At 51.8% G+C, this 27,571-nt stretch overlaps 1 protein-coding gene across 4 annotated transcripts in view; it reads left to right on the top strand.

The window, feature by feature from the left end:
• ttll7 (tubulin tyrosine ligase-like family, member 7) overlaps window positions 1-27,571 on the top strand; it is a 401,618-nt gene that overhangs the window by 325,990 nt on the left and 48,057 nt on the right. For all 4 annotated transcript variants that reach the window (XM_072574809.1, XM_072574807.1, XM_072574806.1 and 1 more), the window contains exon 18: window positions 5,141-5,221. In XM_072574809.1, the coding sequence (XP_072430910.1) occupies window positions 5,141-5,221 (81 nt within the window). The remainder of the gene's footprint in view (window positions 1-5,140; window positions 5,222-27,571) is intronic.

Raw genomic sequence — 27,571 nt, 5'->3', positions numbered from 1 at the left:
TACCCCTGGACACTGTGGGTAATATCACATGGCCAGTCCACCTAACCGGCACATCTTCGGAGCACTCAGAGGAAAGATATCAAAACATGACGAGAATGTGCAAACTCCATAGAGCTGCCCAAGGGTGGAATTAAACCCAGGTCCCTGGCATTGTGAGGCAGCAGTGCTAACCATTGAGCCAACAGACCACCCTTCTACCCTTTTGAAGGTGGCAGTTTTCTGGAAGTGGTGATTTCTTTTCCCTGAATAGATTTTATTCCTCGACTCATTGCAAGCTCATACCACCTCATGGTAGCTTTGCTGATAAAACAGACTTGAACACAGTGGAAGACAACCATTATATCGCAGATGGACTCTTCCTTCTGATGATTGAGTGGGGGTCAGTGTTGGTTTAGTTCGTGCCTGGTGGGAATGGACTCTTTCTGTTGGATTCTCACCCACTTTAAAGATGGCTGAAAATCCCTGTAAATCAGCAGTGAGAAGGTAGATGGTGGGATAGTGTTAATGTTCTTGGGCTGTTAATCCTAGAAGGTGGCGTGGTGGGTCTGTGGTTAGCACAGCTGCCTCACAGCGCCAGGGACCTGGGTTCAATTCCACCTTGGACGACTGCCTGTGTGGAGTTTGCACATTCTCCCTGTGTCTGTGTGGGTTTCCTTCAGGAGCTTCAGTTTCTTTCCACAGTCCAAAGATGTGCAGGTTAGGTGGATTGGCCATGCTAAATTGCCCATAGTGTTCAGGGATATGTAGGTTAGGTGCATTAGTCAGGGGTAAATGTAGACCAGTCGGGGAATGGGTTACTCTTTGGAGGGTCACTGTGGACTTCTTGGTCTGAAGGGCTTGTTTCCACACTGTCAGGATTCTATGATCTTTCTACGATTCCACGGCCACACAAGTACTCAGGAACCATGGGTTCAAATTCCACCACTCAGCTGGTGGTATTTAAATTCAATTAATAAGTCTGAAACTTAAAGCTAGTCTCAGTGATGGGGATCATGGTAATTGTAAAAATTTAGTTTTTGCATGCCCTTTAAGGAATCTATAGTTCCTGCCTGGTCTGGGGTACATGTGACTCCGCACCCACAGCAATGTGGTGAACTAATAATTGCCTTCTGAAATGGCCAAGCAAGTTGAAAGGCAATTAAGGATGGGCAATAAATATTGCCTTGCCAGTAAAGGAAAACACCCAAAAGCTTGCATTTATATAGCTCCTTTAACAGAATAAAATAAGAACAAAGAAGAACAAGGAAAATTTACAGCCCAGGAACAAGCCCTTTGGCCCTCCAAGCCTGAGCCGATCCAAATGTACTGTCTAAACCTGTCGGTCAATTCCTGAGCATCTGTATCCCTCTGCTCCCCACCTTCTCATGCATCTGTCCAGACACATCTTAAATGAATCTACCGTACCTGCCTCTACCACCTCTGCTGGCAACTCGCTCCAAATGCCCACCACCCTCTGTGTGAAGTACTTACCGCATATATCCCCCTTAAACGTTCCACCTCTCACCTTGAGAGCATGAACTCTTGTGAAAGAATCCTTCACCCTGGGAAAAAGCTTGTCTCTATCCACCCTGTCTCTACCCTTCATGATTTTGTAAACCTCAATCTGGTCCCCCCTCAATCTCCTTTTTTCTAGTGAAAATAAACCTAACCTACTCAACCTCTCTTCATATCTAGCACCTTCCATACCAGGCAACATCCTCATAAACCTTCTCTGCACCCTCTCCAAAGCGTCCACATCCTTTTGGTAATGTGGCGACCAGAACTGTACATAGTATTCCAAATGCGGCCGAACCAATGTCTTGTACAGTTTTAACATGACTTGCCAGCTCTTATACTCACTACCCTGTCCAATGAAGGCAAGCATACTATATACCTTCTTGACCACTCTATCCACCTGTGCAGCAAACTTCAGGGTACAATGGACCTGCACTCCAAGATCTCTCTGTCCATCAACCTTTCCCAAGGCTCTTCCGTTCATTGTATAATTCGCTCTAGAATTAGTCTTGCCTAAATGCATCACCTCACATTTGTCTGGATTGAACTCCATCTGCCAATTTTCCATCCAAATCTGCAGTCTATTTATATCCTCCTGTATTCTCTGACAGTCCCTTACTCCATCAGTCTTTGTGTCATCTGCAAACTTGCTGATCATACCAACAGTGCCCTCTTCCAGATCATTTATGTATATCACAAACAACAGTGGCCCCAATACTGACCCCTGTGGAACACCACTGGTCACCTTTCTCCATTTTGAGAAACTTCCTTCAACTACTACTCTCTGTCTCCTGTTGTTCAACCAGTTCTTTATCCACCTAGCTAGAACACCCTGCACACCATGTGACTTCACTTTCTCCATTAATCTACAATGGAGAACTTTATCAAACGCCTTACTAAAGTCCATGTATATGAAATCAACAGCCCTTCCTTCACCTATCAACTTGGTCACTTCCTCGAAGAACTCTATTAAGTTGGTAAGGCACGATATCCCCCGCACAAAACCATGTTGCCTATCACTGATAAACCCATTCTTTTCTAAATATAAATAGATCCTATCTCTCAGTACCCTCTCCAACAACTTCCCCACCACTGACATCAGGCTCACTGGTCTGTAGTTACCCGGAATATCCCTACTATCCTTCTGGTACAGGGGAACAACATGAACAACCTTCCAGTCCTCTGGCACCTCACCTGTATTTAAGGATGCCACAAAGATATCTGTCAGGGCCCCAGCTATTTCCTCTCTTGCCTCCCTCAGCAACCTGGGATAGATCCCATCCGGTCCTAGGAATTTGTCCACCTTAATAACCTCTAGCCTAACCAACACATCTTCCCTACTTATGCCAACGTGATCCAGACTAATCAAACTTCTATCTCTAATCTCAAGATTCATCATGTCCCTCTCCTCAGTGAACACTGATGCAAAGTAATCATTCAGAATCTCACCCATTCTCTCAGGTTCGACACACAGCCTTCCTTCATTATCTTTTAGTGGACCAATTCTTTCCCTAGTTACCCGCTTGCTTCTTACATAAGAATAAAATGCTTTGGGATTTTCCTTAGTTCTGCTTGCTGAAGCGATTTCATGGCCCCTTTTAGCCCGCTCGGTTCCTCGTTTAAGACTTGTCCTACTCTTTCGATATTCTTCCAGGGCCCGTTCTGTTCTTAGCTGCTTAGACCTTATGTAAGCTTCCCTTTTCCTCTTGGGTAGTCGTACAATGTCTCCTGTCATCCACAGTTCACGGATCTTGCCCTTCCTATCCTTTGCCTTCAACGGACATGCCTATTCTGCACTACCGTTAACCAATCTTTGAAAACCTCCCACATCTCAAATGTGGACTTCCCTTCAAATAGCTGTGTCCAATCCACATTTCCCAGCTCCTGTCTAATTTTGATATAATTGGCTTTGGCCCAGTTTAGTATTCTTCCCTTTGGACCACTCTCATCTTTACCTACGAGTATTCTAAAACTTGCAGAATTGTGGTCACTGTCCCCAAAGTAATCCCCCCACTGCAACTTCTACCACCTGTCCTGGCTCATTCCCCAGTACCAGATCCAATATGGCGCCTTCCCTCATCGGACTATTGACATATTGACATACTGCTCTAGAATATCCCAAGAAGCTTCAAGGGAAACAAAATTTCTAAGTAGTTGTGCCCACCATTTCACTTTTTAGTTACTTATGGGAAGTTGGCATCACTGTATGGGCCACTATTTATTGCTCGTCCCTAGTTGCCCCTTGAGAACGAGGCGGTGAGCTGCCTTCTTGAACTGCTGTAGTCCACCTACTGTAAGTAGATCCACAATGCCACTAGGGAACAACTTCCATGATTTGGAACCAATGACACTGAAGGAATAGTGATATGTTTCCAAATGGTGAGGGGCTTGGAGGGGAACTTTCAAGGAGTGGTGTTCTCATGTATCTGCTGCTCTTATCCTTCTAGATATAAGTGGGCGTAGGTTTGGAAAGTGCTGCCAAAGGAGCTTTGGTGAGTTTCTGCAGTGTATCTTATAGATAGTAAACACTGCTGCTACTGAGCATCGGTGGTGGAGGGAGTGGATGCTTGTGGATGTGGTGCCAATCAAATGGGCTGCTTTGCTCTGGACAGTGTTGAGCTTCTCAATTGTTTTTGGAGCTGCACCCACCCAGGCAAATGGGGAATATTCCATCACACACCTGACTTGTGACTTGTTGATGGTGGACAGGTTTTGGGGAGTCAGGAGGTAAGTTATTTGCCTCAGTATTCCTGATGAAGGGCTTTTGCCCGAAACGTTGATTTTGAAGCTACTTGGATGCTGCCTGAACTGCTGTGCTCTTCCAGCACCAGTAATTCAGTATTCCTAGCCTCTGACCTATTCATGTAGCCACAATATTTATAAGGTGAGTCCAGTTCTGTTCAAGGTTAACCCTCAGAATGTTGCCAGTGGGAAATGCAGTGATGGTAATGCCATTGAATGCCAAAGGGTATTAATTAGATTCTAAGGAAGGGTCACTGCAACTGGAACATTAACTCTGATTTCACTCCTCAGATATTGCGCCTTTCCGGCAGTTTCTGTTTTTGCTTCTAATTTCCAGCCTCCGCAGTTCTTTCAGTGTTTAATGGTTGGATTCTCCCTTGTTGTAGATGGCCAATGCCTGGCACTTTGTGGTGTGGATGTTACTTACCACTTGTCAACATAAGCCTGAACATTGTCCAGGTCATGCTGCATTTGGACACAGACTGCGTCAGTATCTGAGGAGCAGTGTATGGTGCTGAACCTTCGTGCTGCACTAGAGAGTCAGCCTGGACTTTGTGCTCAACTCTCTAGAGTGAAATTTCAACCCATAATCATTAGACAAGATGGCTACCAATTGAGCATCAAGGCATTTGATTTTATCATTTGAATTCTGCATCAAAGAAACCAGTCCTCGTGCACATATTGTTCTCTAAGACGTAATCAACAACTCAGCAATGATAAAGTTCTTTTTCAATTTAACTTAACAATTCAAGGTAATAACTTTTTCAGTTGGTTATTTGGAGAAGCGAATCCTACTTCTCAGATACTGGTAGATGATTGACTCTAATTTGCCGAATACTTGCCTGAGTTATTTTCCTGTGTGACCTTTAGTGATGTTCACGCACTCTTCCAATTCTGTTCACAGATACTAGACAACTGGAAGTATCATAAACCAAAGGTAGCTTCTTATTGGCTGGTCAAACTGGACTCTACAAAACAACGTAAGGTAAGTGACTATAGATTGCAGAGAACTATGTGTTCATAGAGCCATACAGATTTAGAGCACAGAGAAAGGTCCTTTGGCCCATCCAATCCGTGCTGGTCAGAAACAGGCACCTCACTATTCTGAGAAAAAGTGAAGTCTGCAGATACTGGAGGTCAGAGTCGAGAGTATGTTGCTGGAAAAGCACAGCAGCTCAGGCAACATCCGAGGAGCAAGAGAATCGATGTTTCGGGCATAAGCCCTTCATCAGGAATGAGGCTGAAAGCCTTGGGGGTGGTGAGATAAATGGGAGGGGCATGGGGCTGGGGGGAAGGTAGTTGAGAGTGCAATAGATGGATGGAGGAAAGAGTAAAGGTGATAGGTCGGGGGGGGTGGAGCGGATCGGTGGGAAGGAAGATTGACAGGTCGGACAGGTCATGAGGATGGTGCTGAGCTGGAAGGTTGGAACTGGGGTAAGGTGGGGGGAGGGGAAATGAGGAAACTGTTGAAGTCCACATTGATTCCCTGGGGATGAAGTGTTCCGAGGCGGAAAAATAAGGCGTTCTTCCTCCAGGCGTTGGGTGGTGAGGGAGCGGCGGTGGAGGAGGCCCAGGACCTCCATGTCCTCAGCAGAGTGGGAGTGGGAGTTGAAATGTTTAGCCACGGGGCGGTGGAGTTGATTGGTGCGGGTGTCTCCGGGACCTCACGATTCTAATCCCAATTTCCAGCACTTGGCCTATAGCTTAGTATGTCTTGGCATTGCAAGTGCATATCTAAATACTTATGGAATAGAATCATAGATTATAGAGTACAGAAGGAGGCCATTGGACCCATCATGTTTATACTGGTTTCTGAAAGAGTTACCCAGCTAGTCTGTTTCTCTCTTATCTCTGTAGCTCTCTAAATTCCTCATTTTCAAATATCTATCCAGCTCTCATTTGAAGCCTCCTATGGAATCTGTCTCCTCCACTCTCCCCGGCAGCACATTCCAAATCCTAACAACTCTATGAGTAAAGAAGTTCCTCCTCATCTCACTCCTAGCTCTCTTGTTGATAATCTGGAAATTGTGATCCCTAGTTACTGACGTACCAACCAGTGGAAACAGAATGTCCTTGTTTACTCTGTCAAAATTGTTCAAAATTTTCAACACCTCAACAAGTTCACCACTTGAGCTTCTCTGCTCCAAGGAGAATAAGCTCAATTTTTTTTTTGTATCTAAAATCCTTCATTCCTTGTATCATTCTAGTAAACTTCCTTTGTACTCTCTCCAGGGCTTTAACATCCTTCTTTAAATAAGGCGCCCAGAACTGAACACAATACTCCAATACTTCTTATATGTTATGAGGATTTCTGCCTCTACCAATCATGCAGAGTGTCTAATTCCCACCATGTCTGGGAGAAAAAGCTGTTCCTCACATCCCATCGGAACCTGTTGCTGCTTACCTTGGTCATTGATGAATCCAAGTGGAAATGTTCCTTCCTACCTACCCTATGTATGCCCCTCATAAGTTTATGCACTTTGATTGTGGCCCTCTCAGTCTGCCCGGCTCCAAGGAGAGTAACCCCAGTCTTTCCAAACTCTTTTCATAATTAAAAGTCTCCAGCTCAGGCAGCATCCTGGTAAATTCCCTCAGCACCCTCTCCTGTGAGATCATATCTCTTCTCATTTAATGTGAAGTGCAGAGGAGGCTTGCGAGAATGATCCCGGGAGGGAAGGGCTTGTCATATGAGGAGCAGTTGAGGGCTCTGGGTCTGTACTCAATAGAGTTTAGAAGGATGAATCAATGGAACTTAGAGAATACTGAAGGGATAGAGTGGGCATGGAGAAGATGTTTAACGTGATATGCAAACAAAGCAAGGTAGATGTGAGATTAAGCTTTTTCATACAATGAATATTTAGAATATAGAATGCACTGCCTTGAAATATGGTGGAGGCAGGTTTAATTGAAGCATTCAAGAGGATATTCAATGGTTATTTGGATAGAAATTGCAGGAATATGGGAAAAGGCAGGAGATTGGCAGTCAATAACAGAAATGGAGGCATGATGGGACAAAGATGCTGCTTCAGTGCTGTGATAATTCTGTGATTCATTTGTATTATGGTTGTGAAATGTTAACATACATCTTAGCATCCAGATTTCAAAGGACTCCAATTTTGTTCGCAGCTCTTTAATTATTGTGCAGGTTTCTGAGGCAGACAGAAAAGGGGATAGAATGTAGCAGCTTCTGAGGTTTCTTCCTTGTCACAAGTTTCAGTTTCCTTGTTAACACATTCATCATCTTCACAGAATTACTCCTGGCTATCTCTCTATCTTTCTACTAACTTCTGCACTGCATCTGCCATTTTCTGTTTTGATTTGTCCTGAACAGACAAACGTATTTACCTGTCTCAGTGGGACACCATCCTTTTCAATCTTGACTCTGGCTTCCTTGAACATATTCCTTCAAACTGCTACTATCTTTTTGAACTTCATACTCAATGCATATTCCAAACTTCAGCATTCTACTATCAGCAGCAAAAACATGGGAACACCACCCCCTGCAAGTTCCCCTCCAAAACACTCACCATCCTGACTTGGAAATATATCGCCGTTCCTTCACTGTCACTGGGTCAGAATCCTGGAATTCCCTTCCTAAGGGCATTGTGGGTCAACCCATAGCAGAAGGACTGTAGCGGTTCAAGAAGGCAGCTCACCCCCACCTTCTCAAGGGACAACTAGGGACAAGCAATAAATGGTGGCCCAGCCAGTGACACCCACGTCCCATGAGTGAACGGAAATAAATTTGTTGTGTCTTTTTGGATTCTGCAGAAAATGCTATTGTTAGTGCAGCCCAGGGCTTTTTTGATGCTTTTGCCTCCAAAGTTTACCCAGTAGGTAAATCCAGTACCCTGAATATTTGTTGTTTGAAAAGATTGAATAATTATGGAATCCTTACAGTGTGGAAGCAAGCCATTCAGCCGATAGAGTCCTCACTGACCCTCCGAAGAGCATCCTACCCAGACTCACTCCATTTCTGTAATCCTACATTTCCGATGGCTAACCCAAATCGTCTGCACATCCCTGAACACTGTAGGCAATTTAGCATGGCCACTCTACTTGCACATCTTTGGACTGTGGGAGGAAACCAGAACACCTGGAGAAACATACAGGGGGAATGTGCAAACTCCACACAGACATTCACCCGAGGCTAGAATCGAACCTGGGCTGCTGGGGTAGCAGTGCTAACCTCTGAGCCACTGAGCCGCGATATCATGGAGACAGCATGCTGCCTTGTTGCACTCTTCACTTGAAAACTGTCTGATTGTCTCTCTTCTAGGCTATTGGTCACTATTTGTTCCTAATTTAAGATGATAATCTCATATCTTTACTCTCAATGTCACACTCCAGTAGCGTGTCTATTGACATTTGATAATAAGTGCAATCTACTCCAGTACAATGTTTGTTTCTCAGACTCTGACCTTTCAAGATGGTCTTATTAGTGGAGCCACGTGCACACATTCATTCAGATCACAATCACCTTGCTTCAAAATCTCAGTTGCATTTTGTCTATTTTCTTCATGGCTTATGGGTATCGCTGGCTGGGGCAGTATTTATTGCCTGAGACCACTTGCCCAGGAAAAGGTGGGGGTGAGCTGTCTTCTAGTTGTGCTGCAGTTCATTGGCTGTAGGGAGACCCGCAATGCTGAAAGGGAGGGCATTGCAGGATTTTGACCCAGGAACACTGAAGGAACAGAGGTATATTTCCAGGACAGGATGGTGAATAGCTCAGAGAGGAGTTAGTGGTGTTCCCACATATTTGCTGCCTTTGTCCTTCAGTAGGGTAAAGGTTGCAGGTTTGGAAGGCTCTATTGAAAGGAGGAGAAAGTGAGGACTGCAGATGCTGGAGATCAGAGCTGAAAATGTGTTGCTGGAAAAGCGCAGCAGGTCAGGCAGCATCCAAGGAACAGGAGAATCGACGTTTCGGGCATTCCTGAAGAAGGGCTCATGCCCGAAACGTCGATTTTCCTGTTCCTTGGATGCTGCCTGACCTGCTGTGCTTTTCCAGCAACACATTTTCAGCTCTATTGAAAGGAGCTTTGGTGAGTTGCTGAGATGTTTCTTATAGATGGTACACTGTGCTGCCATTATGTTGTTGGTGACATGGGTGAATGTTGAAAGTGACGGGTGGGATGCTAACAAAATGGGCTACTTTGTCTTGGATAAGATTGAGGTACTTGAGTATTGTTGTAACTGCACCCGTATAGGCGACTGGGGAGTACTCCTGATTTTTCATTCCTGATGAAGGGCTTAGGTCCAAAACATCGATTCTCCTGCTCCGCGGATGCTGCCTGACCTGCTGTGCTTTTCCAGCACCACACTCTCGACTCTGATCTCCAGCATCTGCAGTCCTCACTTTCTCCTACACTCCTGATTTGTGCCTTGTAGATGGTGGGCAGGTTTTAGGGAATCAGGGGGTGAGTGCTGCAGGATTCTTAACATCTGACCTGCTCTTGTAGCCACAATACTTAAGTGGCCAGTCCAGTTCAGTTTGAAGTCAATGGTAACACCCAGGATGTTGATGTTGAGAGATTCAATGATGGTAACTCCATCTAACAACATAGCATGAATGTTAGATATGAAAACACAAATTGCTGGAGAAACTCAGCAGCTCTGGCAGTATCTGTGGTGGATAAGCAGAGTTAATGCTTTGAGTCCAGTGATCTTCCTGCAGAACTGGAATTAGCGAGGAAAGGGCTGTGTATTTGCAGAAGACAGTGATTGCATGGTGGAAAATGAGTGAGCAGATAGGTGAAGATGGAGCCCAGAGACAGAGAGAGAAAGTTAGGTCGATAAAGGGATAAAAGTTGATAATATGGACTGTAAGTAGGTGCAAGTAGGTAAGCTGTACGGAAACAGCACAGCAGGTCAGGCAGCATCCGGGGAGCAGGAGAGTCAACATTTTGAGCATAAGCTCTTCATCAGGATGCTGCCTGAGCCTCTGCGCTTTTCCAGCACCACACTCTTCGAATCTGATCTCCAGCATCTGCAGTTCTCACTTTCTTCTGGCTGTACTGAAAGCACATGTCCGGTCATCTGGGGTTTGGGCGAGAGTAAAAACATGGAATGAGGGGTTTAGGCTCGGTGCTGGATCCTGTAGGACACCCAAGCAGAAGCTGAGATGCTGTTCTTCCAGCTTGCTCTGAGCTTCACTGGCACACTGCAGCAAACCTGAGGCAGATGTTAGCCAGAGAGCACAGTGGTGTCTAATTCATATTCAGAGAATTTATACAGTGTGGATGCAGATCATTAGCCCAGTGAGGCCACACTGCTACTCCAAAGAGCATCCTAGCTAGACACACAATCTACCCTGTCCCTGTAACTCTATATTTTCCATGACTAATCCACCAAGTCAGCACATCCCTGGATACTAAGGTCAATTGAGCATGGCTATAGATGGTAATATTTGGAACTCTGTTCTACAAATGGCAGTGGATGCTTTATCAGTTGTTACATTGCTGATTACTGAGAAGGTGCTGTGTCACACCTAGAGGACGCTGTTACACACCTAGAGGGCACTGTCTCACACCGAGAGTGCGCTGGGTCACACCGAGAGGACGCTGTTACACACCTAGAGGACGCTGTCACACACCGAGAGGGCGCTGTCTCACACCGAGAGGGCGCTGTCTCACACCGAGAGGGCGCTGTCTCACACCGAGAGGGCGCTGTGTCACACCGAGAGGGCGTTGTGTGACACCGAGAGGGCACTGTCTCACACCGAGAGGACGCTGTCACACTGAGAGGGCGCTGTGTCACACTGAGAGGGTGCTGTGTGACACCGAGAGGGCGCTGTGTCACACCGAGAGGACGCTGTGTCACACCGAGAGGGCGCTGTGTCACACCGAGAGGGCATTGTGTGACACCGAGAGGGCGCTGTGTCACACCGAGAGGGCGCTGTCTCACACCGAGAGGGCGTTGTGTGACACCGAGAGGGCACTGTCTCACACCGAGAGGACGCTGTCACACTGAGAGGGCGCTGTGTCACACTGAGAGGGTGCTGTGTGACACCGAGAGGGCGCTGTGTGACACCGAGAGGGCGCTGTGTGACACCGAGAGGGCGCTGTGTGACACCGAGAGGGTGCTGTGTGACACTGAGCGAGGGTGCTGTGTCACACCGAGAGGACGCTGTGTGACACCGAGACGGTGCTGTGTGACACCGAGCGAGGGCGCTGTGTGACACCGAGCAAGGGCGCTGTGTGACACCGAGCGAGGGCACGGTGTCACACCGAGAGGGCGCTGTGTGACACCGAGAGGATGCTGTGTGACACCGAGAGGGTGCTGTGTGACACCAAGAGGGTGCTGTGTGACACCGAGACGGTGCTGTGTGACACCGAGAGGGTGCTATGTGACACTGAGCGAGGGTGCTGTGTCACACCGAGAGGACGCTGTGTGACACCGAGAGGGTGCTGTGTGACACCGAGACGGTGCTGTATGACACCGAGAGGGCGCCGTGTCACACCGAGAGGGCGCCGTGTCACACCGAGAGGACGCCGTGTGACACCGAGAGGGTGCTGTGAGACACCGAGACGGTGCTGTGTGACACCGAGAGGGTGCTGTGTGACACCGAGCGAGGGCACTGTGTGACACCGAGAGGGCGCTGTGTCACACCGAGAGGACGCTGTGTGACACCGAGACGGTGCTGTGTGACACCGAGACGGTGCTGTGTGACACCGAGAGGGTGCTGTGTGACACTGAGCGAGGGTGCTGTGTGACTCTGAGCGAGGGTGCTGTGTGACACCGAGAGGGTGCTGTGTCACACCGTGAGAGGGCCCTGTGTCACACCGAGAGAGCGCTGTGTGACACCGAGGGAGGACGCTGTGTCACACCGAGAGGTTGCTGCGTCACACCGAGAGAGACAACAGACAATATGTGCAGGAGTAGGCCATTCTGCTCTTCGAGCCTGCACCACCATCCATTGTGATCATGACTGATCATTCCTAATCAGTATCCTCTTCCTGCCTTATCTCCATAACCCTTGATTCCAGTATCCTTGAGAGCTCTATCCAATCTTTCTTAAATGAATCCAGAGACTGGGCCTCCACTGCCCTCTGGGGCAGAGCATGCCACACAGCCACCACTCTCTGGGTGAAGAAGTTTCTCCTTATCTCTGTCCTAAATGGTCTACCCCGTATTTTTAAGCTGTGTCCTCTGGTTTGGCACTCACCCATCAGTGGAAACATGTTTCCTGCCTCCAGAGTGTCCAATCCTTTAATAATCTTATATGCCTCAATCAGATCCCCTCTCAGTCTTCTAAACTCAAGGGTATACAAGCCCAGTCGCTCCAGTCTTTCAGCGTAAGATAGTCCCGCCATTCCAGGAATTGACCTCGTGAACCTACACTGCACTCCCTCAATAGCCAGAATGTCTTTCCTCAAATTTGGAGACCAGAACTGCACACAGTACTCCAGGTGTGGTCTCACCAGGGCCCTGTACAGCTGCAGAAGAACCTCTTTGCTTCTATACTCGATCCCTCTTGTTATGAAGGCCAGCATGCTATTAGCCTTCTTCACTACCTGCTGTACCTGTATGCTTGCCTTCATTGACTGGTGTACAAGAACACCCAGATCTCTTTGTACTGCCCCTTTACCTAAATTGATTCCATTTAGGTAGTAATCTGCCTTCCTGTTCTTGCCACCAAAGTGGATAACCATACATTTATCCACATTAAACTGCATCTGCCATGCATCTGATCACTCACCTAACCTGTCCAGGTCACCCTGTAGTCTCCTAACATACTCCTCACATTTCACCCTGCCATTCAGCTTAGTATCATCAGCAAATTTGCAAATGTTATTACTAATACCATCTTCTATATCTTTAATATATATTGTAAAAAGCTGCGGTCCCAGCACTGATCCCTGCTGTATCCCACTGGTCACTGCCTGCTATTCCGAAATGGAGCCGTTTATCACTACTCTTTGTTTGCTGTCGGCCAACCAACTTTCAATCCAAGTTAGTACTTTGCCCCCAATACCATATGCTCTAATTTTGCTCACTAACCTCCTATGTGGGACTTTATCAAAAGCTTTCTGAAAGTCCAGGTACACTACATCTACTGGATCTCCCTCATCCATCTTCAGAGTTACATCCTCAAACAATTCCAGAAGATTAGTCAAGCATGATTTCCCCTTCATAAATCCATGCTGACTCTGACCTGTCCTGTTACTGCTATCCAGATGTGTCGTAATTTCATCCTTTATAATAGACTCCAGCATCTTTCCCACCACTGAGGTCAGACTAACTGGTCTATAATTTCCTGCTTTCTCTCTTGCTCCTTTCTTAAAAAGTGGTACAACATTAGCAACCCTCCAATCCGCAGGAACTGATCCTGAATCTATCGAACTCTGGAAAATAATCACCAACACATCCACGATTTCTGGAGCCACCTCCTTCAGTATCCTGGGATATAGACCATCAGGCCCCGGGGACTTATCAACCTTCAGACCTAACAGTCTCTCCAACACCAATTCCTGGCAAATATAAATTCTCTTCAGTTCAGGTCCTTCAGCCACTGTTACCTCAGGGAGATTGCTTGTGTCTTCCCCAGTGAACACAGATCTGAAGTACCAATTCAATTCTTCTGCCACTTCTTTGTTCCCCGTAATATATTCCCCTGTTTCTGTCCAAATTCGGCCCAATTTTAGTCTTAACCATTTCACATACCTAAAAAAACTTTTACTATCCTCCTTTATATTATTGGCCAGTTTACCTTCATACCTCATTTTTTCTCTGCATATTTCCTTCTTAGTAATCCTCTGTTCTTCTTTAAAAGCTTCCCAGTCCTCTGTTTTCCCACTCATCTTTGCTATGCTATACTTTTTCTCTTTTAACTTAATATGTTTCTTAACTTCCCTCGTCAGCCACGGCCACCCATGCCTCCTCCTAGGATCTTTCTTCCTTTTTGGAATGAACTGATCCTGCATCTTCTGCATTATACACAGAAATATCTGCCATTGTTCCTCCACTGTCATCCCTGCTAAGGTATTGCACCATTGAACTTTGGCCAGCTCCTCCCTCATAACTCCATAGTTCCCTTTATTCAACTGAAAAATTGTCACTTCCGATTGTACCCTCTCCCTTTCAAATTGCAGATTGAAGCTTATTGTCTTTTGGTCACTACTTCCCAATGGCTCCTTCACTTTGAGGTCCCTGACCAATTCTGGTTCGTTACACAATACCAGATCCAGAATTGCCTTCTCCCTGGTCGGCTCCAGCACCAGCTGTTCTAAGAATCCATCTCTGAGGCACTTCACAAAGTCTCTTTCTTGAGGTCCAATACCATCCTGATTCTCCCAGTCTACCTGCATGTTGAAATCCCCCATAATTTCAACATCTTTGCGACAGGCCAATTTCAGCTCCTGATTTAACTTACATCCGACATCCATACTACTTTTTGGGGGCCTGTGGAAAACTCCCAAGAGGGTCTTTTTACCCTTAGTATTTCTCAGCTCTATCCATACTGACTCTACATCCCCTGATTCTAGGTCCCCCCGCGCAAGGGACTGAATATCATCCCTTACCAACAGGGCCACCCCACCCCCTCTGCCCGTCAGTCTGTCCTTACAATAGCACGTATAGCCTTGAATATTCATTTCGCAGGCCCTGTCCACTTGAAGCCGCATCTCAGTTATCCCCACAATATCGTATCTGCCAATTTCTAAAAGAGCCTCAAGCTCATCTGTCTTATTTCTAATGCTTCGTGCATTCATATATAGTATTTTTAATTTGTTACTGTCCTCACCCTTCCCATCAACTCCTATTTCACTCAACCTTACAGCATGATCCCTTTTTAAGTTTTCTGCTCATTGATGCAGTTGTTTTTCTTGACTTCCCTTGTTCTAAATTTCCCTTCAATTTCCTTCTTAAACATCTAGTTTGTCCCCTCCCCCCCCACTATTTAGTTTAAACGTAGCTGTGTTGCAGTAGCAAACCTGCCTGCCAGAATGCTGGTCCCTAACCTATTAAGGTGCAAACCGTCTCTTTTGTATAATTTATGCTTACCACAAAACATACCCCAGTGATCCAAGAATTTAAATCCTTGCTTCCTGCACCAGTTCCCCAGCCACACGTTCAAGTCCATTATCTCCCTGTTTCTGGCCTCACCAGCCCAAGGAACTGGAAACAAACTGGAGATAACCACCCTGGACGTCCTGCTTTTCAGCCTTCTTCCTAGTTCTCCGAAGTCCCGCTGTAGTATGTTCCTCCTCTTCTTCCCGACATCATTTGTGCCGACATGTACCACCACCTTTGGCTCTTCACCTTCATCCTTGAGGATTTCCTGCACTCTGTCTGTGATGTCTTTAACCCTGGCACCAGGAAGGCTACACACCATCCTTAAGACCCACCTGCTGCCACAAAAACCCTGGTCAGTTTCTCTCACTCTGGAGTTCCCTATTACCACGGCTCTGTGTGATGTCCGACACTTCTGCTCTGTCTCCACGCCAATGTTTGATTGACAGACCTGGCAGCCTCGCGGACTGGCAGTGTCATCTGTCTCTACTGTTTCCAAAAGATTCAACTTGTTCCTGACAGGTACTTCCCCCGGGGTCTCTTGCACCTGTTCGCTCTCTGCCTTCCTCACCGTCTGCTCTTCTGCGAGAGGGCGCTGCGTCACACCGAGACGTCGCTGCGTCACACTGAGAGGGCGCTGTGTCACACCGAGACGTCGCTGCGTCACACCGAGAGGGCGCTGTGTCACACCGAGACGTCGCTGCGTCACACCGAGAGAGTGCAATGTCACACCGAGAGGGTGCTGTGTGACACCGAGAGGGAGCTGTGTCAGACCTAGAAGGCACTGTGCCACACTGAGAGGGCGCTTTGCCACACTGAGAGGGCGCTGTGTCACACCGAGAGGACGCTGTGTCACACCGAGAGAGTGCAATGTCACACTGAGAGGGCGCTGTGTCACACCGAGAGGGCGCTGTGTCACACCGAGAGGGCGCTGTGTCACACCGAGAGGGCGCTGTGTCACACCGAGAGGGCGCTGTGTCACACCGAGAGGGTGCTGCGTCACAATGAGAGGGTGCTGCGTCACAATGAGAGGGCGCTGTGTGACACCGAGAGGGCGCTGTGTGACACCGAGAGGATGCTGTGTCACACCGAGAGGGCGCTTTGCCACACTGAGAGGGCACTGTGTGACACCTAGAGGGAGCTGTGTGACACCGAGAGAGGACGCTGTTTGACACCGAGAGGATGCTGTGTGACACCGAGAGGACGCTGTGTGACACCGAGAGGACGCTGTGTGACACCTAGAGGGCGCTGTGTCACACCGAGAGGACGCTGTGTCACACCGAGAGGATGCCGTGTGAAACCTAGTCGGCGTTGTGTCACAACGAGTGAGGACGCTGTGTGACACCTAGAGGGAGCTGTGTGACACCGAGAGAGGACGCTGTTTGACACTGAGAGGACGCTGTGTGACACCGAGAGGACGCTGTGTGACACCGAGAGGGCGCTGTGTGACACCGAGAGGACGCTGTGTGACACCGAGAGGGCGCTTTGTGACACCTAGAGGGCGCTGTGTGACACCGAGAGGGCGCTGTGTGACACCGAGAGGGCGCTGTGTCACACCGAGAGGGCGCTGTGTGACACCGAGAGGGCGCTGTGTGACATCGAGAGGGCGCTGTGTCACGCCGAGAAGGCGCTGTGTCACGCCGAGAAGGCGCTGTGTCACACCGAGAAGGCGCTGTGTCACACCGAGAAGGCACTGTGTGACACCGAGAGGGCGCAGTGTCACACCGAGAGGACGCTGTGTGGTAGCTAGAGGGCGCTGTGTGACACCGAGAGGGCGCTGTGTCACACCGAGAGGACGCTGTGTCACACCGAGAGGACGCTGTGTCACACCGAGAGGACGCTGTGTCACACCGAGAGGGCGCTGTGTCACACCGAGAAGGCGCTGTGTCACACCGAGAAGGCACTGCGTGACACCGAGAAGGCACTGCGTGACACCGAGAGGGCGCAGTGTCACACTGAGAGGGCGCTGTGTGACACCGAGAGGGCGCTGTGTGACACCGAGAGGGCGCTGTGTTACACCGAGAGGGTGCTGTGTCACACCGAGAGAGTGCTGTGTGACACCGAGAGGGACCTGTGTCTCACCGAGAGGGCGCTGTGTCAGACCTAGAAGGCACTGTGTCACACTGAGAGGGCGTTGTGTCTCACCGAGAGGGCGCTGTGTCAGACCTAGAAGGCACTGTGTCACACTGAGAGGGCGTTGTGTGACACCTAGAGGGCGCTGTGTCACACTGAGAGGGCGCTGTGTCACACTGAGAGGGCGTTGTGTGACACCTAGAGGGCGCTGTGTCACACTGAGAGGGCGCTGTGTCACACTGAGAGGGTGCTGTGTGACACAGAGAGGGTGCCATGTCACACCGAGAGGGTGCTGTGTCACACTGAGAGGGCGCTGTGTCACACTGAGAGGGCGCTGTGTCACACTGAGAGGGCACTGTGTCACACTGAGAGGGTGCCGTGTCACACCGAGAGGGTGCTGTGTGACACCGAGAGGGACCTGTGTCTCACCGAGAGGGCGCTGTGTCAGACCTAGAAGGCACTGTGTCACACTGAGAGGGCGCTGTGTGACACCTAGAGGGCGCTGTGTGACACCTAGAGGGCGCTGTGTCACACTGAGAGGGCGCTGTGTGACACCTAGAGGGTGCTGTGTGACACAGAGAGGGTGCCATGTCACACCGAGAGAGTGCAATGTCACACCGAGAGGGTGCTGTGTGACACTGAGAGAGGATGCTGTGTGACACCTAAAGGGCGCTGTGTCACACCGAGAGGGCGCTGTGTCACACTGAGAGGGCGCTGTGTCACACTGAGAGGGTGCTGTGTCACACCGAGAGGGTGCTGTGTCACACCGAGAGGGCGCTGTGTGACACCTAAAGGGTGCTGTGTGACACCGAGAGGGTGCTGTGTCACACCGAGAGGGTGCTGTGTCACACCGAGAGGGTGCTGTGTCACACCGAGAAGGTGCTGTGTCACACCGAGAGGGCGCTGTGTGACACCTAAAGGGTGCTGTGTGACACCTAAAGGGCGCTGTGTCACACCGAGAGGACGCTGTGTCACACCGAGAGGACGCTGTGTCACACCGAGAGGACGCTGTGTCACACCGAGAGGGCGCTGTGTGACACCGAGAGGACGCTGTGTCACACCGAGAGGGCGCTGTGTGACACCGAGAGGGCGCTGTGTGACACCGAGAGGGCGCTGTGTGACACCGAGAGGGCGTTGTGTGACACCGAGAGGGCGTTGTGTGACACCGAGAGGACGCTGTGTGACACCGAGAGGGCGTTGTGTGACACCGAGAGGGCGCTGTGTGACACCGAGAGGGCGCTGTGTCGTACCGAGAGGGTGCTGTGTCGTACCGAGAGGGTGCTGTGTGACACCTAGAGTGCTCTGTGTCACACCGAGAGGGCGCTGTGTCATACCGAGAGGGTGCTGTGTCACACCGAGAGGGCACTCTGTCACACCTAGAGGGCACTCTGTCACACCTAGAGGGCGCTGTGTCACACCGAGAGGGCGCTGTGTCACACCGAGAGGGCGCTATGTGACACCTAGAGGGCGCTGTGTCACACCTAGAGGGCGCTGTGTGACACCGAGAGGGCGCTGTGTCGTACCGAGAGGGCGCTGTGTCGTACCGAGAGGGCGCTGTGTCGTACCGAGAGGGCGCTGTGTCGTACCGAGAGGGCGCTGTGTCACACCGAGAGGGCGCTATGTGACACCTAGAGGGCGCTGTGTCACACCGAGAGGGCGCTGTGTGACACCGAGAGGGCGCTTTGTGACACCGAGAGGGCGCTGTGTCACACCGAGAAGGCGCTGTGTCACGCCGAGAAGGCGCTGTGTCACACCGAGAAGGCGCTGTGTCACACCTAGAGGGCGCTGTGTCACACCGAGAGGGCGCTATGTGACACCTAGAGGGCGCTGTGTCACACCGAGAGGGTGCTGTGTCACACCTAGAGGGCGCTGTGTCACACCGAGAGGGCGCTATGTGACACCTAGAGGGCGCTGTGTCACACCGAGAGGGCGCTGTGTGACACCGAGAGGGCGCTTTGTGACACCGAGAGGGCGCTGTGTCACGCCGAGAAGGCGCTGTGTCACGCCGAGAAGGCGCTGTGTCACACCGAGAAGGCGCTGTGTCACACCGAGAAGGCGCTGTGTCACACCGAGAAGGCACTGTGTCACACTGAGAGGGCGCTGTGTCACACTGAGAGGGCGCTGTGTCACACCGAGAGGGCGCTGTGTCACACCGAGAGGGCACTGTGTCACACTGAGAGGGCACTGTGTCACACTGAGAGGGTGCCGTGTCACACCGAGAGGGTGCTGTGTGACACCGAGAGGGACCTGTGTCTCACCGAGAGGGCGCTGTGTCAGACCTAGAAGGCACTGTGTCACACTGAGAGGGCGCTGTGTGACACCTAGAGGGCGCTGTGTCACACTGAGAGGGCGCTGTGTGACACCTAGAGGGTGCTGTGTGACACAGAGAGGGTGCCATGTCACACCGAGAGGGTGCCATGTCACACCGAGAGGACGCTGTGTCACACCGAGAGGGCGCTGTGTCACACCGAGAGGGCGCTGTGTCACACCGAGAGGGCGCTGTGTCACACCGAGAGGGCGCTGTGTCACACCGAGAAGGCGCTGTGTCACACCGAGAAGGCGCTGTGTCACACCGAGAAGGCACTGCGTGACACCGAGAGGGCGCAGTGTCACACTGAGAGGGCGCTGTGTGACACCGAGAAGGCGCTGTGTTACACTGAGAGGGTGCTGTGTCACACCGAGAGAGTGCTGTGTGACACCGAGAGGGACCTGTGTCTCACCGAGAGGGCGCTGTGTCAGACCTAGAAGGCACTGTGTCACACTGAGAGGGCGTTGTGTGACACCTAGAGGGCGCTGTGTCACACTGAGAGGGCGCTGTGTGACACCTAGAGGGCGCTGTGTCACACTGAGAGGGCGCTGTGTGACACCTAGAGGGTGCTGTGTGACACAGAGAGGGTGCCATGTCACACCGAGAGAGTGCAATGTCACACCGAGAGGGTGCTGTGTGACACCGAGAGGGTGCTGTGTCACACTGAGAGAGGATGCTGTGTCACACTGAGAGGGCGCTGTGTCACACTGAGAGGGCGCTGTGTCACACCGAGAGGGCGCTGTGTCACACCGAGAGGGCGCTGTGTCACACCGAGAGGGTGCCGTGTCACACCGAGAGGGTGCTGTGTGACACCGAGAGGGACCTGTGTCCCACCGAGAGGGCGCTGTGTCAGACCTAGAAGGCACTGTGTCACACTGAGAGGGCGCTGTGTGACACCTAGAGGGCGCTGTGTCACACTGAGAGGGCGCTGTGTGACACCTAGAGGGTGCTGTGTGACACAGAGAGGGTGCCATGTCACACCGAGAGAGTGCAATGTCACACCGAGAGGGTGCTGTGTGACACTGAGAGAGGATGCTGTGTGACACCTAAAGGGCGCTGTGTCACACCGAGAGGGCGCTGTGTCACACTGAGAGGGCGCTGTGTCACACTGAGAGGGCGCTGTGTCACACTGAGAGGGTGCTGTGTCACACCGAGAGGGTGCTGTGTCACACCGAGAGGGCGCTGTGTCACACCTAAAGGGCGCTGTGTGACACCGAGAGGGTGCTGTGTCACACTGAGAGGGCGCTGTGTCACACTGAGAGGGCGCTGTGTGACACCTAGAGGGTGCTGTGTGACACAGAGAGGGTGCCATGTCACACCGAGAGAGTGCAATGTCACACCGAGAGGGTGCTGTGTGACACCGAGAGGGTGCTGTGTCACACTGAGAGAGGATGCTGTGTGACACCTAAAGGGCACTGTGTCACACTGAGAGGGCGCTGTGTCACACTGAGAGGGCGCTGTGTCACACCGAGAGGGCACTGTGTCACACTGAGAGGGCACTGTGTCACACTGAGAGGGTGCCGTGTCACACCGAGAGGGTGCTGTGTGACACCGAGAGGGACCTGTGTGACACCGAGAGGGACCTGTGTCTCACCGAGAGGGCGCTGTGTCAGACCTAGAAGGCACTGTGTCACACTGAGAGGGCGCTGTGTGACACCTAGAGGGCGCTGTGTCACACTGAGAGGGCGCTGTGTGACACCTAGAGGGTGCTGTGTGACACAGAGAGGGTGCCATGTCACACCGAGAGGACGCTGTGTCATACCGAGAGGGCGCTGTGTCACACCGAGAGGGCGCTGTGTCACACCGAGAGGGCGCTGTGTCACACCGAGAAGGCGCTGTGTCACACCGAGAAGGCGCTGTGTCACACCGAGAAGGCACTGCGTGACACCGAGAGGGCGCAGTGTCACACTGAGAGGGCGCTGTGTGACACCGAGAGGGCGCTGTGTTACACTGAGAGGGTGCTGTGTCACACCGAGAGAGTGCTGTGTGACACCGAGAGGGACCTGTGTCTCACCGAGAGGGCGCTGTGTCAGACCTAGAAGGCACTGTGTCACACTGAGAGGGCGTTGTGTGACACCTAGAGGGCGCTGTGTCACACTGAGAGGGCGCTGTGTGACACCTAGAGGGCGCTGTGTCACACTGAGAGGGCGCTGTGTGACACCTAGAGGGTGCTGTGTGACACAGAGAGGGTGCCATGTCACACCGAGAGAGTGCAATGTCACACCGAGAGGGTGCTGTGTGACACCGAGAGGGTGCTGTGTCACACTGAGAGAGGATGCTGTGTCACACTGAGAGGGCGCTGTGTCACACTGAGAGGGCGCTGTGTCACACCGAGAGGGCACTGTGTCACACTGAGAGGGCACTGTGTCACACTGAGAGGGTGCCGTGTCACACCGAGAGGGTGCTGTGTGACACCGAGAGGGACCTGTGTCTCACCGAGAGGGCGCTGTGTCAGACCTAGAAGGCACTGTGTCACACTGAGAGGGCGCTGTGTGACACCTAGAGGGCGCTGTGTCACACTGAGAGGGCGCTGTGTGACACCTAGAGGGTGCTGTGTGACACAGAGAGGGTGCCATGTCACACCGAGAGAGTGCAATGTCACACCGAGAGGGTGCTGTGTGACACTGAGAGAGGATGCTGTGTGACACCTAAAGGGCGCTGTGTCACACCGAGAGGGCGCTGTGTCACACTGAGAGGGCGCTGTGTCACACTGAGAGGGTGCTGTGTCACACCGAGAGGGTGCTGTGTCACACCGAGAGGGCGCTGTGTCACACCTAAAGGGCGCTGTGTGACACCGAGAGGGTGCTGTGTCACACCGAGAGGGTGCTGTGTCACACTGAGAGGGTGCTGTGTCACACCGAGAGGGTGCTGTGTCACACCGAGAAGGTGCTGTGTCACACCGAGAGGGCGCTGTGTGACACCTAAAGGGTGCTGTGTGACACCTAAAGGGCGCTGTGTCACACCGAGAGGACGCTGTGTCACACCGAGAGGACGCTGTGTGACACCGAGAGGACGCTGTGTGACACCGAGAGGGCGCTGTGTGACACCGAGAGGGCGCTGTGTGACACCGAGAGGGCGTTGTGTGACACCGAGAGGGCGTTGTGTGACACCGAGAGGGTGTTGTGTGACACCGAGAGGACGCTGTGTGACACCGAGAGGGCGTTGTGTGACACCGAGAGGGCGCTGTGTGACACCGAGTGTGCGCTGTGTCACACCGAGAGTGCGCTGTGTCACACCGAGAGGGTGCTGTGTGACACCGAGAGGGCGCTGTGTGACACCGAGAGGGCGCTTTGTGACACCGAAAGGGCGCTGTGTCGTACCGAGAGGGCGCTGTGTCGTACCGAGAGGGTGCTGTGTCGTACCGAGAGGGTGCTGTGTGACACCTAGAGGGCGCTGTGTCACACCGAGAGGGCGCTGTGTCATACCGAGAGGGTGCTGTGTCACACCGAGAGGGCACTCTGTCACACCTAGAGGGCACTCTGTCACACCTAGAGGGCGCTGTGTCACACCGAGAGGGCGCTGTGTCACACCGAGAGGGCGCTATGTGACACCTAGAGGGCACTCTGTCACACCTAGAGGGCGCTGTGTGACACCGAGAGGGCGCTGTGTCACACCGAGAGGGCGCTATGTGACACCTAGAGGGCACTCTGTCACACTGAGAGGGCGCTGTGTCACACCTAGAGGGCGCTGTGTCACACCTAGAGGGCGCTGTGTCACACCGAGAGGGCGCTGTGTCACACCGAGAGGGCGCTATGTGACACCTAGAGGGCACTCTGTCACACCTAGAGGGCGCTGTGTCACACCGAGAGGGCACTCTGTCACACCTAGAGGGCGCTGTGTCACACCTAGAGGGCGCTGTGTCACACCTAGAGGGCGCTGTGTGACACCGAGAGGGCGCTGTGTCACACCGAGAGGGCGCTGTGTCGTACCGAGAGGGTGCTGTGTCACACCGAGAGGGTGCTGTGTCACACCGAGAGGGTGCTGTGTGACACCTAGAGGGCGCTGTGTCACACCGAGAAGGCGCTGTGTCACACCGAGAAGACGCCGTGCCACACCGAGAGGGCGCCGTGTCACACCGAGAGGGCGCCGTGTCACACCGAGAGGGTGCTGTGTCACACCGAGAGGGTGCTGTGTCACACCGAGAGGGCATTGTGTGACACCTAGAGGCAGCTGTGTGACACCGAGAGAAGATGCTGTTTGACACTGAGAGGGTGCTGTGTGACACCGAGAGGATGCTGTGTGACACCTAGAGGGCGCTGTGTCACACCGAGAGGACGCCGTGTCACACCGAGAGGACGCTGTGTCACACCGAGAGGGTGCTGTGTCACACCGAGAGGACGCTGTGTGAAACCTAGTCGGCGTTGTGTCACAACGAGTGAGGACGCTGTGTGACACCGAGCGGGCGCTGTGTGACACCGAGAGGGCGCTTTGTGACACCGAGAGGGCGCTTTGTGACACCTAGAGGGCGCTGTGTCACACCGAGAGGACGCTGTGTCACACCGAGAAGGCGCTGTGTCACACCGAGAGGGCGCTGTGTGACACCGAGAGGGCGCTGTGTCGTACAGAGAGGGTGCTGTGTGACACCGAGAGGGCGCTGTGTCACGCCGAGAGGGCGCTGTGTCGTACCGAGAGGGTGCTGTGTCACACCGAGAGGGCGCTGTGTCACACCGAGAGGGCGCTGTGTCACACCGAGAGGGCGCTGTGTCGTTCCGAGAGGGTGCTGTGTGACACCGAGAGGGCGCTGTGTCACGCCGAGAGGGTGCTGTGTCGTACCGAGAGGGTGCTGTGTCACACCGAGAGGGCGCTGTGTCACACCGAGAGGACGCCGTGTGACACCGAGAGGGCGCTGTGTCTTACCAAGAGAGGGCGCTGTGTGATACCGAGAGGGCGCTGTGTGATACCGAGAGGGCGCTGTGTCTTACCAAGAGAGGGCGCTGTGTGATACCGAGAGGGAGATGTGTCACGCCGAGAGGGCGTTGTGTGACAACGAGAGGGCGCAGTGTCACACCGAGAAGGCGCTGTGTCACACCGAGAGGGCGCTGTGTCACACCGAGAGGGCGCTGTGTGACACCGAGAGGGCGCTGTGTGACACCGAGAGGGTGCTGTATCACACCGAGAGGGCGCTGTGTCGTACCGAGAGGGCACTGTGTCACACCGAGAGGATGCAGTGTGACACCGAGAGGGCGCAGTGTCATACCGAGAGGACGCTGTGTGAAACCTAGTCGGCGTTGTGTCACAACGAGTGAGGACGCTGTGTGACACCGAGCGGGCGCTGTGTGACACCGAGAGGGCGCTTTGTGACACCGAGAGGGCGCTTTGTGACACCTAGAGGGCGCTGTGTCACACCGAGAGGACGCTGTGTCACACCGAGAAGGCGCTGTGTCACACCGAGAGGGCGCTGTGTGACACCGAGAGGGTGCTGTGTGACACTGAGCGAGGGTGCTGTGTCACACCGAGAGGACGCTGTGTGACACCGAGACGGTGCTGTGTGACACCGAGCGAGGGCGCTGTGTGACACCGAGCAAGGGCGCTGTGTGACACCGAGCGAGGGCACGGTGTCACACCGAGAGGGCGCTGTGTGACACCGAGAGGATGCTGTGTGACACCGAGAGGGTGCTGTGTGACACCAAGAGGGTGCTGTGTGACACCGAGACGGTGCTGTGTGACACCGAGAGGGTGCTATGTGACACTGAGCGAGGGTGCTGTGTCACACCGAGAGGACGCTGTGTGACACCGAGAGGGTGCTGTGTGACACCGAGACGGTGCTGTGTGACACCGAGAGGGCGCCGTGTCACACCGAGAGGGCGCCGTGTCACACCGAGAGGACGCCATGTGACACCGAGAGGGTGCTGTGAGACACCGAGACGGTGCTGTGTGACACCGAGAGGGTGCTGTGTGACACCGAGCGAGGGCACTGTGTGACACCGAGAGGGTGCTGTGTCACACCGTGAGAGGGCCCTGTGTCACACCGAGAGAGCGCTGTGTGACACCGAGGGAGGACGCTGTGTCACACCGAGAGGTTGCTGCGTCACACCGAGAGAGACAACAGACAATATGTGCAGGAGTAGGCCATTCTGCTCTTCGAGCCTGCACCACCATCCATTGTGATCATGACTGATCATTCCTAATCAGTATCCTCTTCCTGCCTTATCTCCATAACCCTTGATTCCAGTATCCTTGAGAGCTCTATCCAATCTTTCTTAAATGAATCCAGAGACTGGGCCTCCACTGCCCTCTGGGGCAGAGCATGCCACACAGCCACCACTCTCTGGGTGAAGAAGTTTCTCCTTATCTCTGTCCTAAATGGTCTACCCCGTATTTTTAAGCTGTGTCCTCTGGTTTGGCACTCACCCATCAGTGGAAACATGTTTCCTGCCTCCAGAGTGTCCAATCCTTTAATAATCTTATATGCCTCAATCAGATCCCCTCTCAGTCTTCTAAACTCAAGGGTATACAAGCCCAGTCGCTCCAGTCTTTCAGCGTAAGATAGTCCCGCCATTCCAGGAATTGACCTCGTGAACCTACACTGCACTCCCTCAATAGCCAGAATGTCTTTCCTCAAATTTGGAGACCAGAACTGCACACAGTACTCCAGGTGTGGTCTCACCAGGGCCCTGTACAGCTGCAGAAGAACCTCTTTGCTTCTATACTCGATCCCTCTTGTTATGAAGGCCAGCATGCTATTAGCCTTCTTCACTACCTGCTGTACCTGTATGCTTGCCTTCATTGACTGGTGTACAAGAACACCCAGATCTCTTTGTACTGCCCCTTTACCTAAATTGATTCCATTTAGGTAGTAATCTGCCTTCCTGTTCTTGCCACCAAAGTGGATAACCATACATTTATCCACATTAAACTGCATCTGCCATGCATCTGATCACTCACCTAACCTGTCCAGGTCACCCTGTAGTCTCCTAACATACTCCTCACATTTCACCCTGCCATTCAGCTTAGTATCATCAGCAAATTTGCAAATGTTATTACTAATACCATCTTCTATATCTTTAATATATATTGTAAAAAGCTGCGGTCCCAGCACTGATCCCTGCTGTATCCCACTGGTCACTGCCTGCTATTCCGAAATGGAGCCGTTTATCACTACTCTTTGTTTGCTGTCGGCCAACCAACTTTCAATCCAAGTTAGTACTTTGCCCCCAATACCATATGCTCTAATTTTGCTCACTAACCTCCTATGTGGGACTTTATCAAAAGCTTTCTGAAAGTCCAGGTACACTACATCTACTGGATCTCCCTCATCCATCTTCAGAGTTACATCCTCAAACAATTCCAGAAGATTAGTCAAGCATGATTTCCCCTTCATAAATCCATGCTGACTCTGACCTGTCCTGTTACTGCTATCCAGATGTGTCGTAATTTCATCCTTTATAATAGACTCCAGCATCTTTCCCACCACTGAGGTCAGACTAACTGGTCTATAATTTCCTGCTTTCTCTCTTGCTCCTTTCTTAAAAAGTGGTACAACATTAGCAACCCTCCAATCCGCAGGAACTGATCCTGAATCTATCGAACTCTGGAAAATAATCACCAACACATCCACGATTTCTGGAGCCACCTCCTTCAGTATCCTGGGATATAGACCATCAGGCCCCGGGGACTTATCAACCTTCAGACCTAACAGTCTCTCCAACACCAATTCCTGGCAAATATAAATTCTCTTCAGTTCAGGTCCTTCAGCCACTGTTACCTCAGGGAGATTGCTTGTGTCTTCCCCAGTGAACACAGATCTGAAGTACCAATTCAATTCTTCTGCCACTTCTTTGTTCCCCGTAATATATTCCCCTGTTTCTGTCCAAATTCGGCCCAATTTTAGTCTTAACCATTTCACATACCTAAAAAAACTTTTACTATCCTCCTTTATATTATTGGCCAGTTTACCTTCATACCTCATTTTTTCTCTGCATATTTCCTTCTTAGTAATCCTCT

Source organism: Chiloscyllium punctatum, chromosome 7 (genome assembly GCF_047496795.1).
Source record: "Chiloscyllium punctatum isolate Juve2018m chromosome 7, sChiPun1.3, whole genome shotgun sequence".
Lineage (NCBI taxonomy): Eukaryota > Metazoa > Chordata > Chondrichthyes > Orectolobiformes > Hemiscylliidae > Chiloscyllium > Chiloscyllium punctatum.
This window is presented reverse-complemented; position numbering and strand designations above follow the sequence as displayed.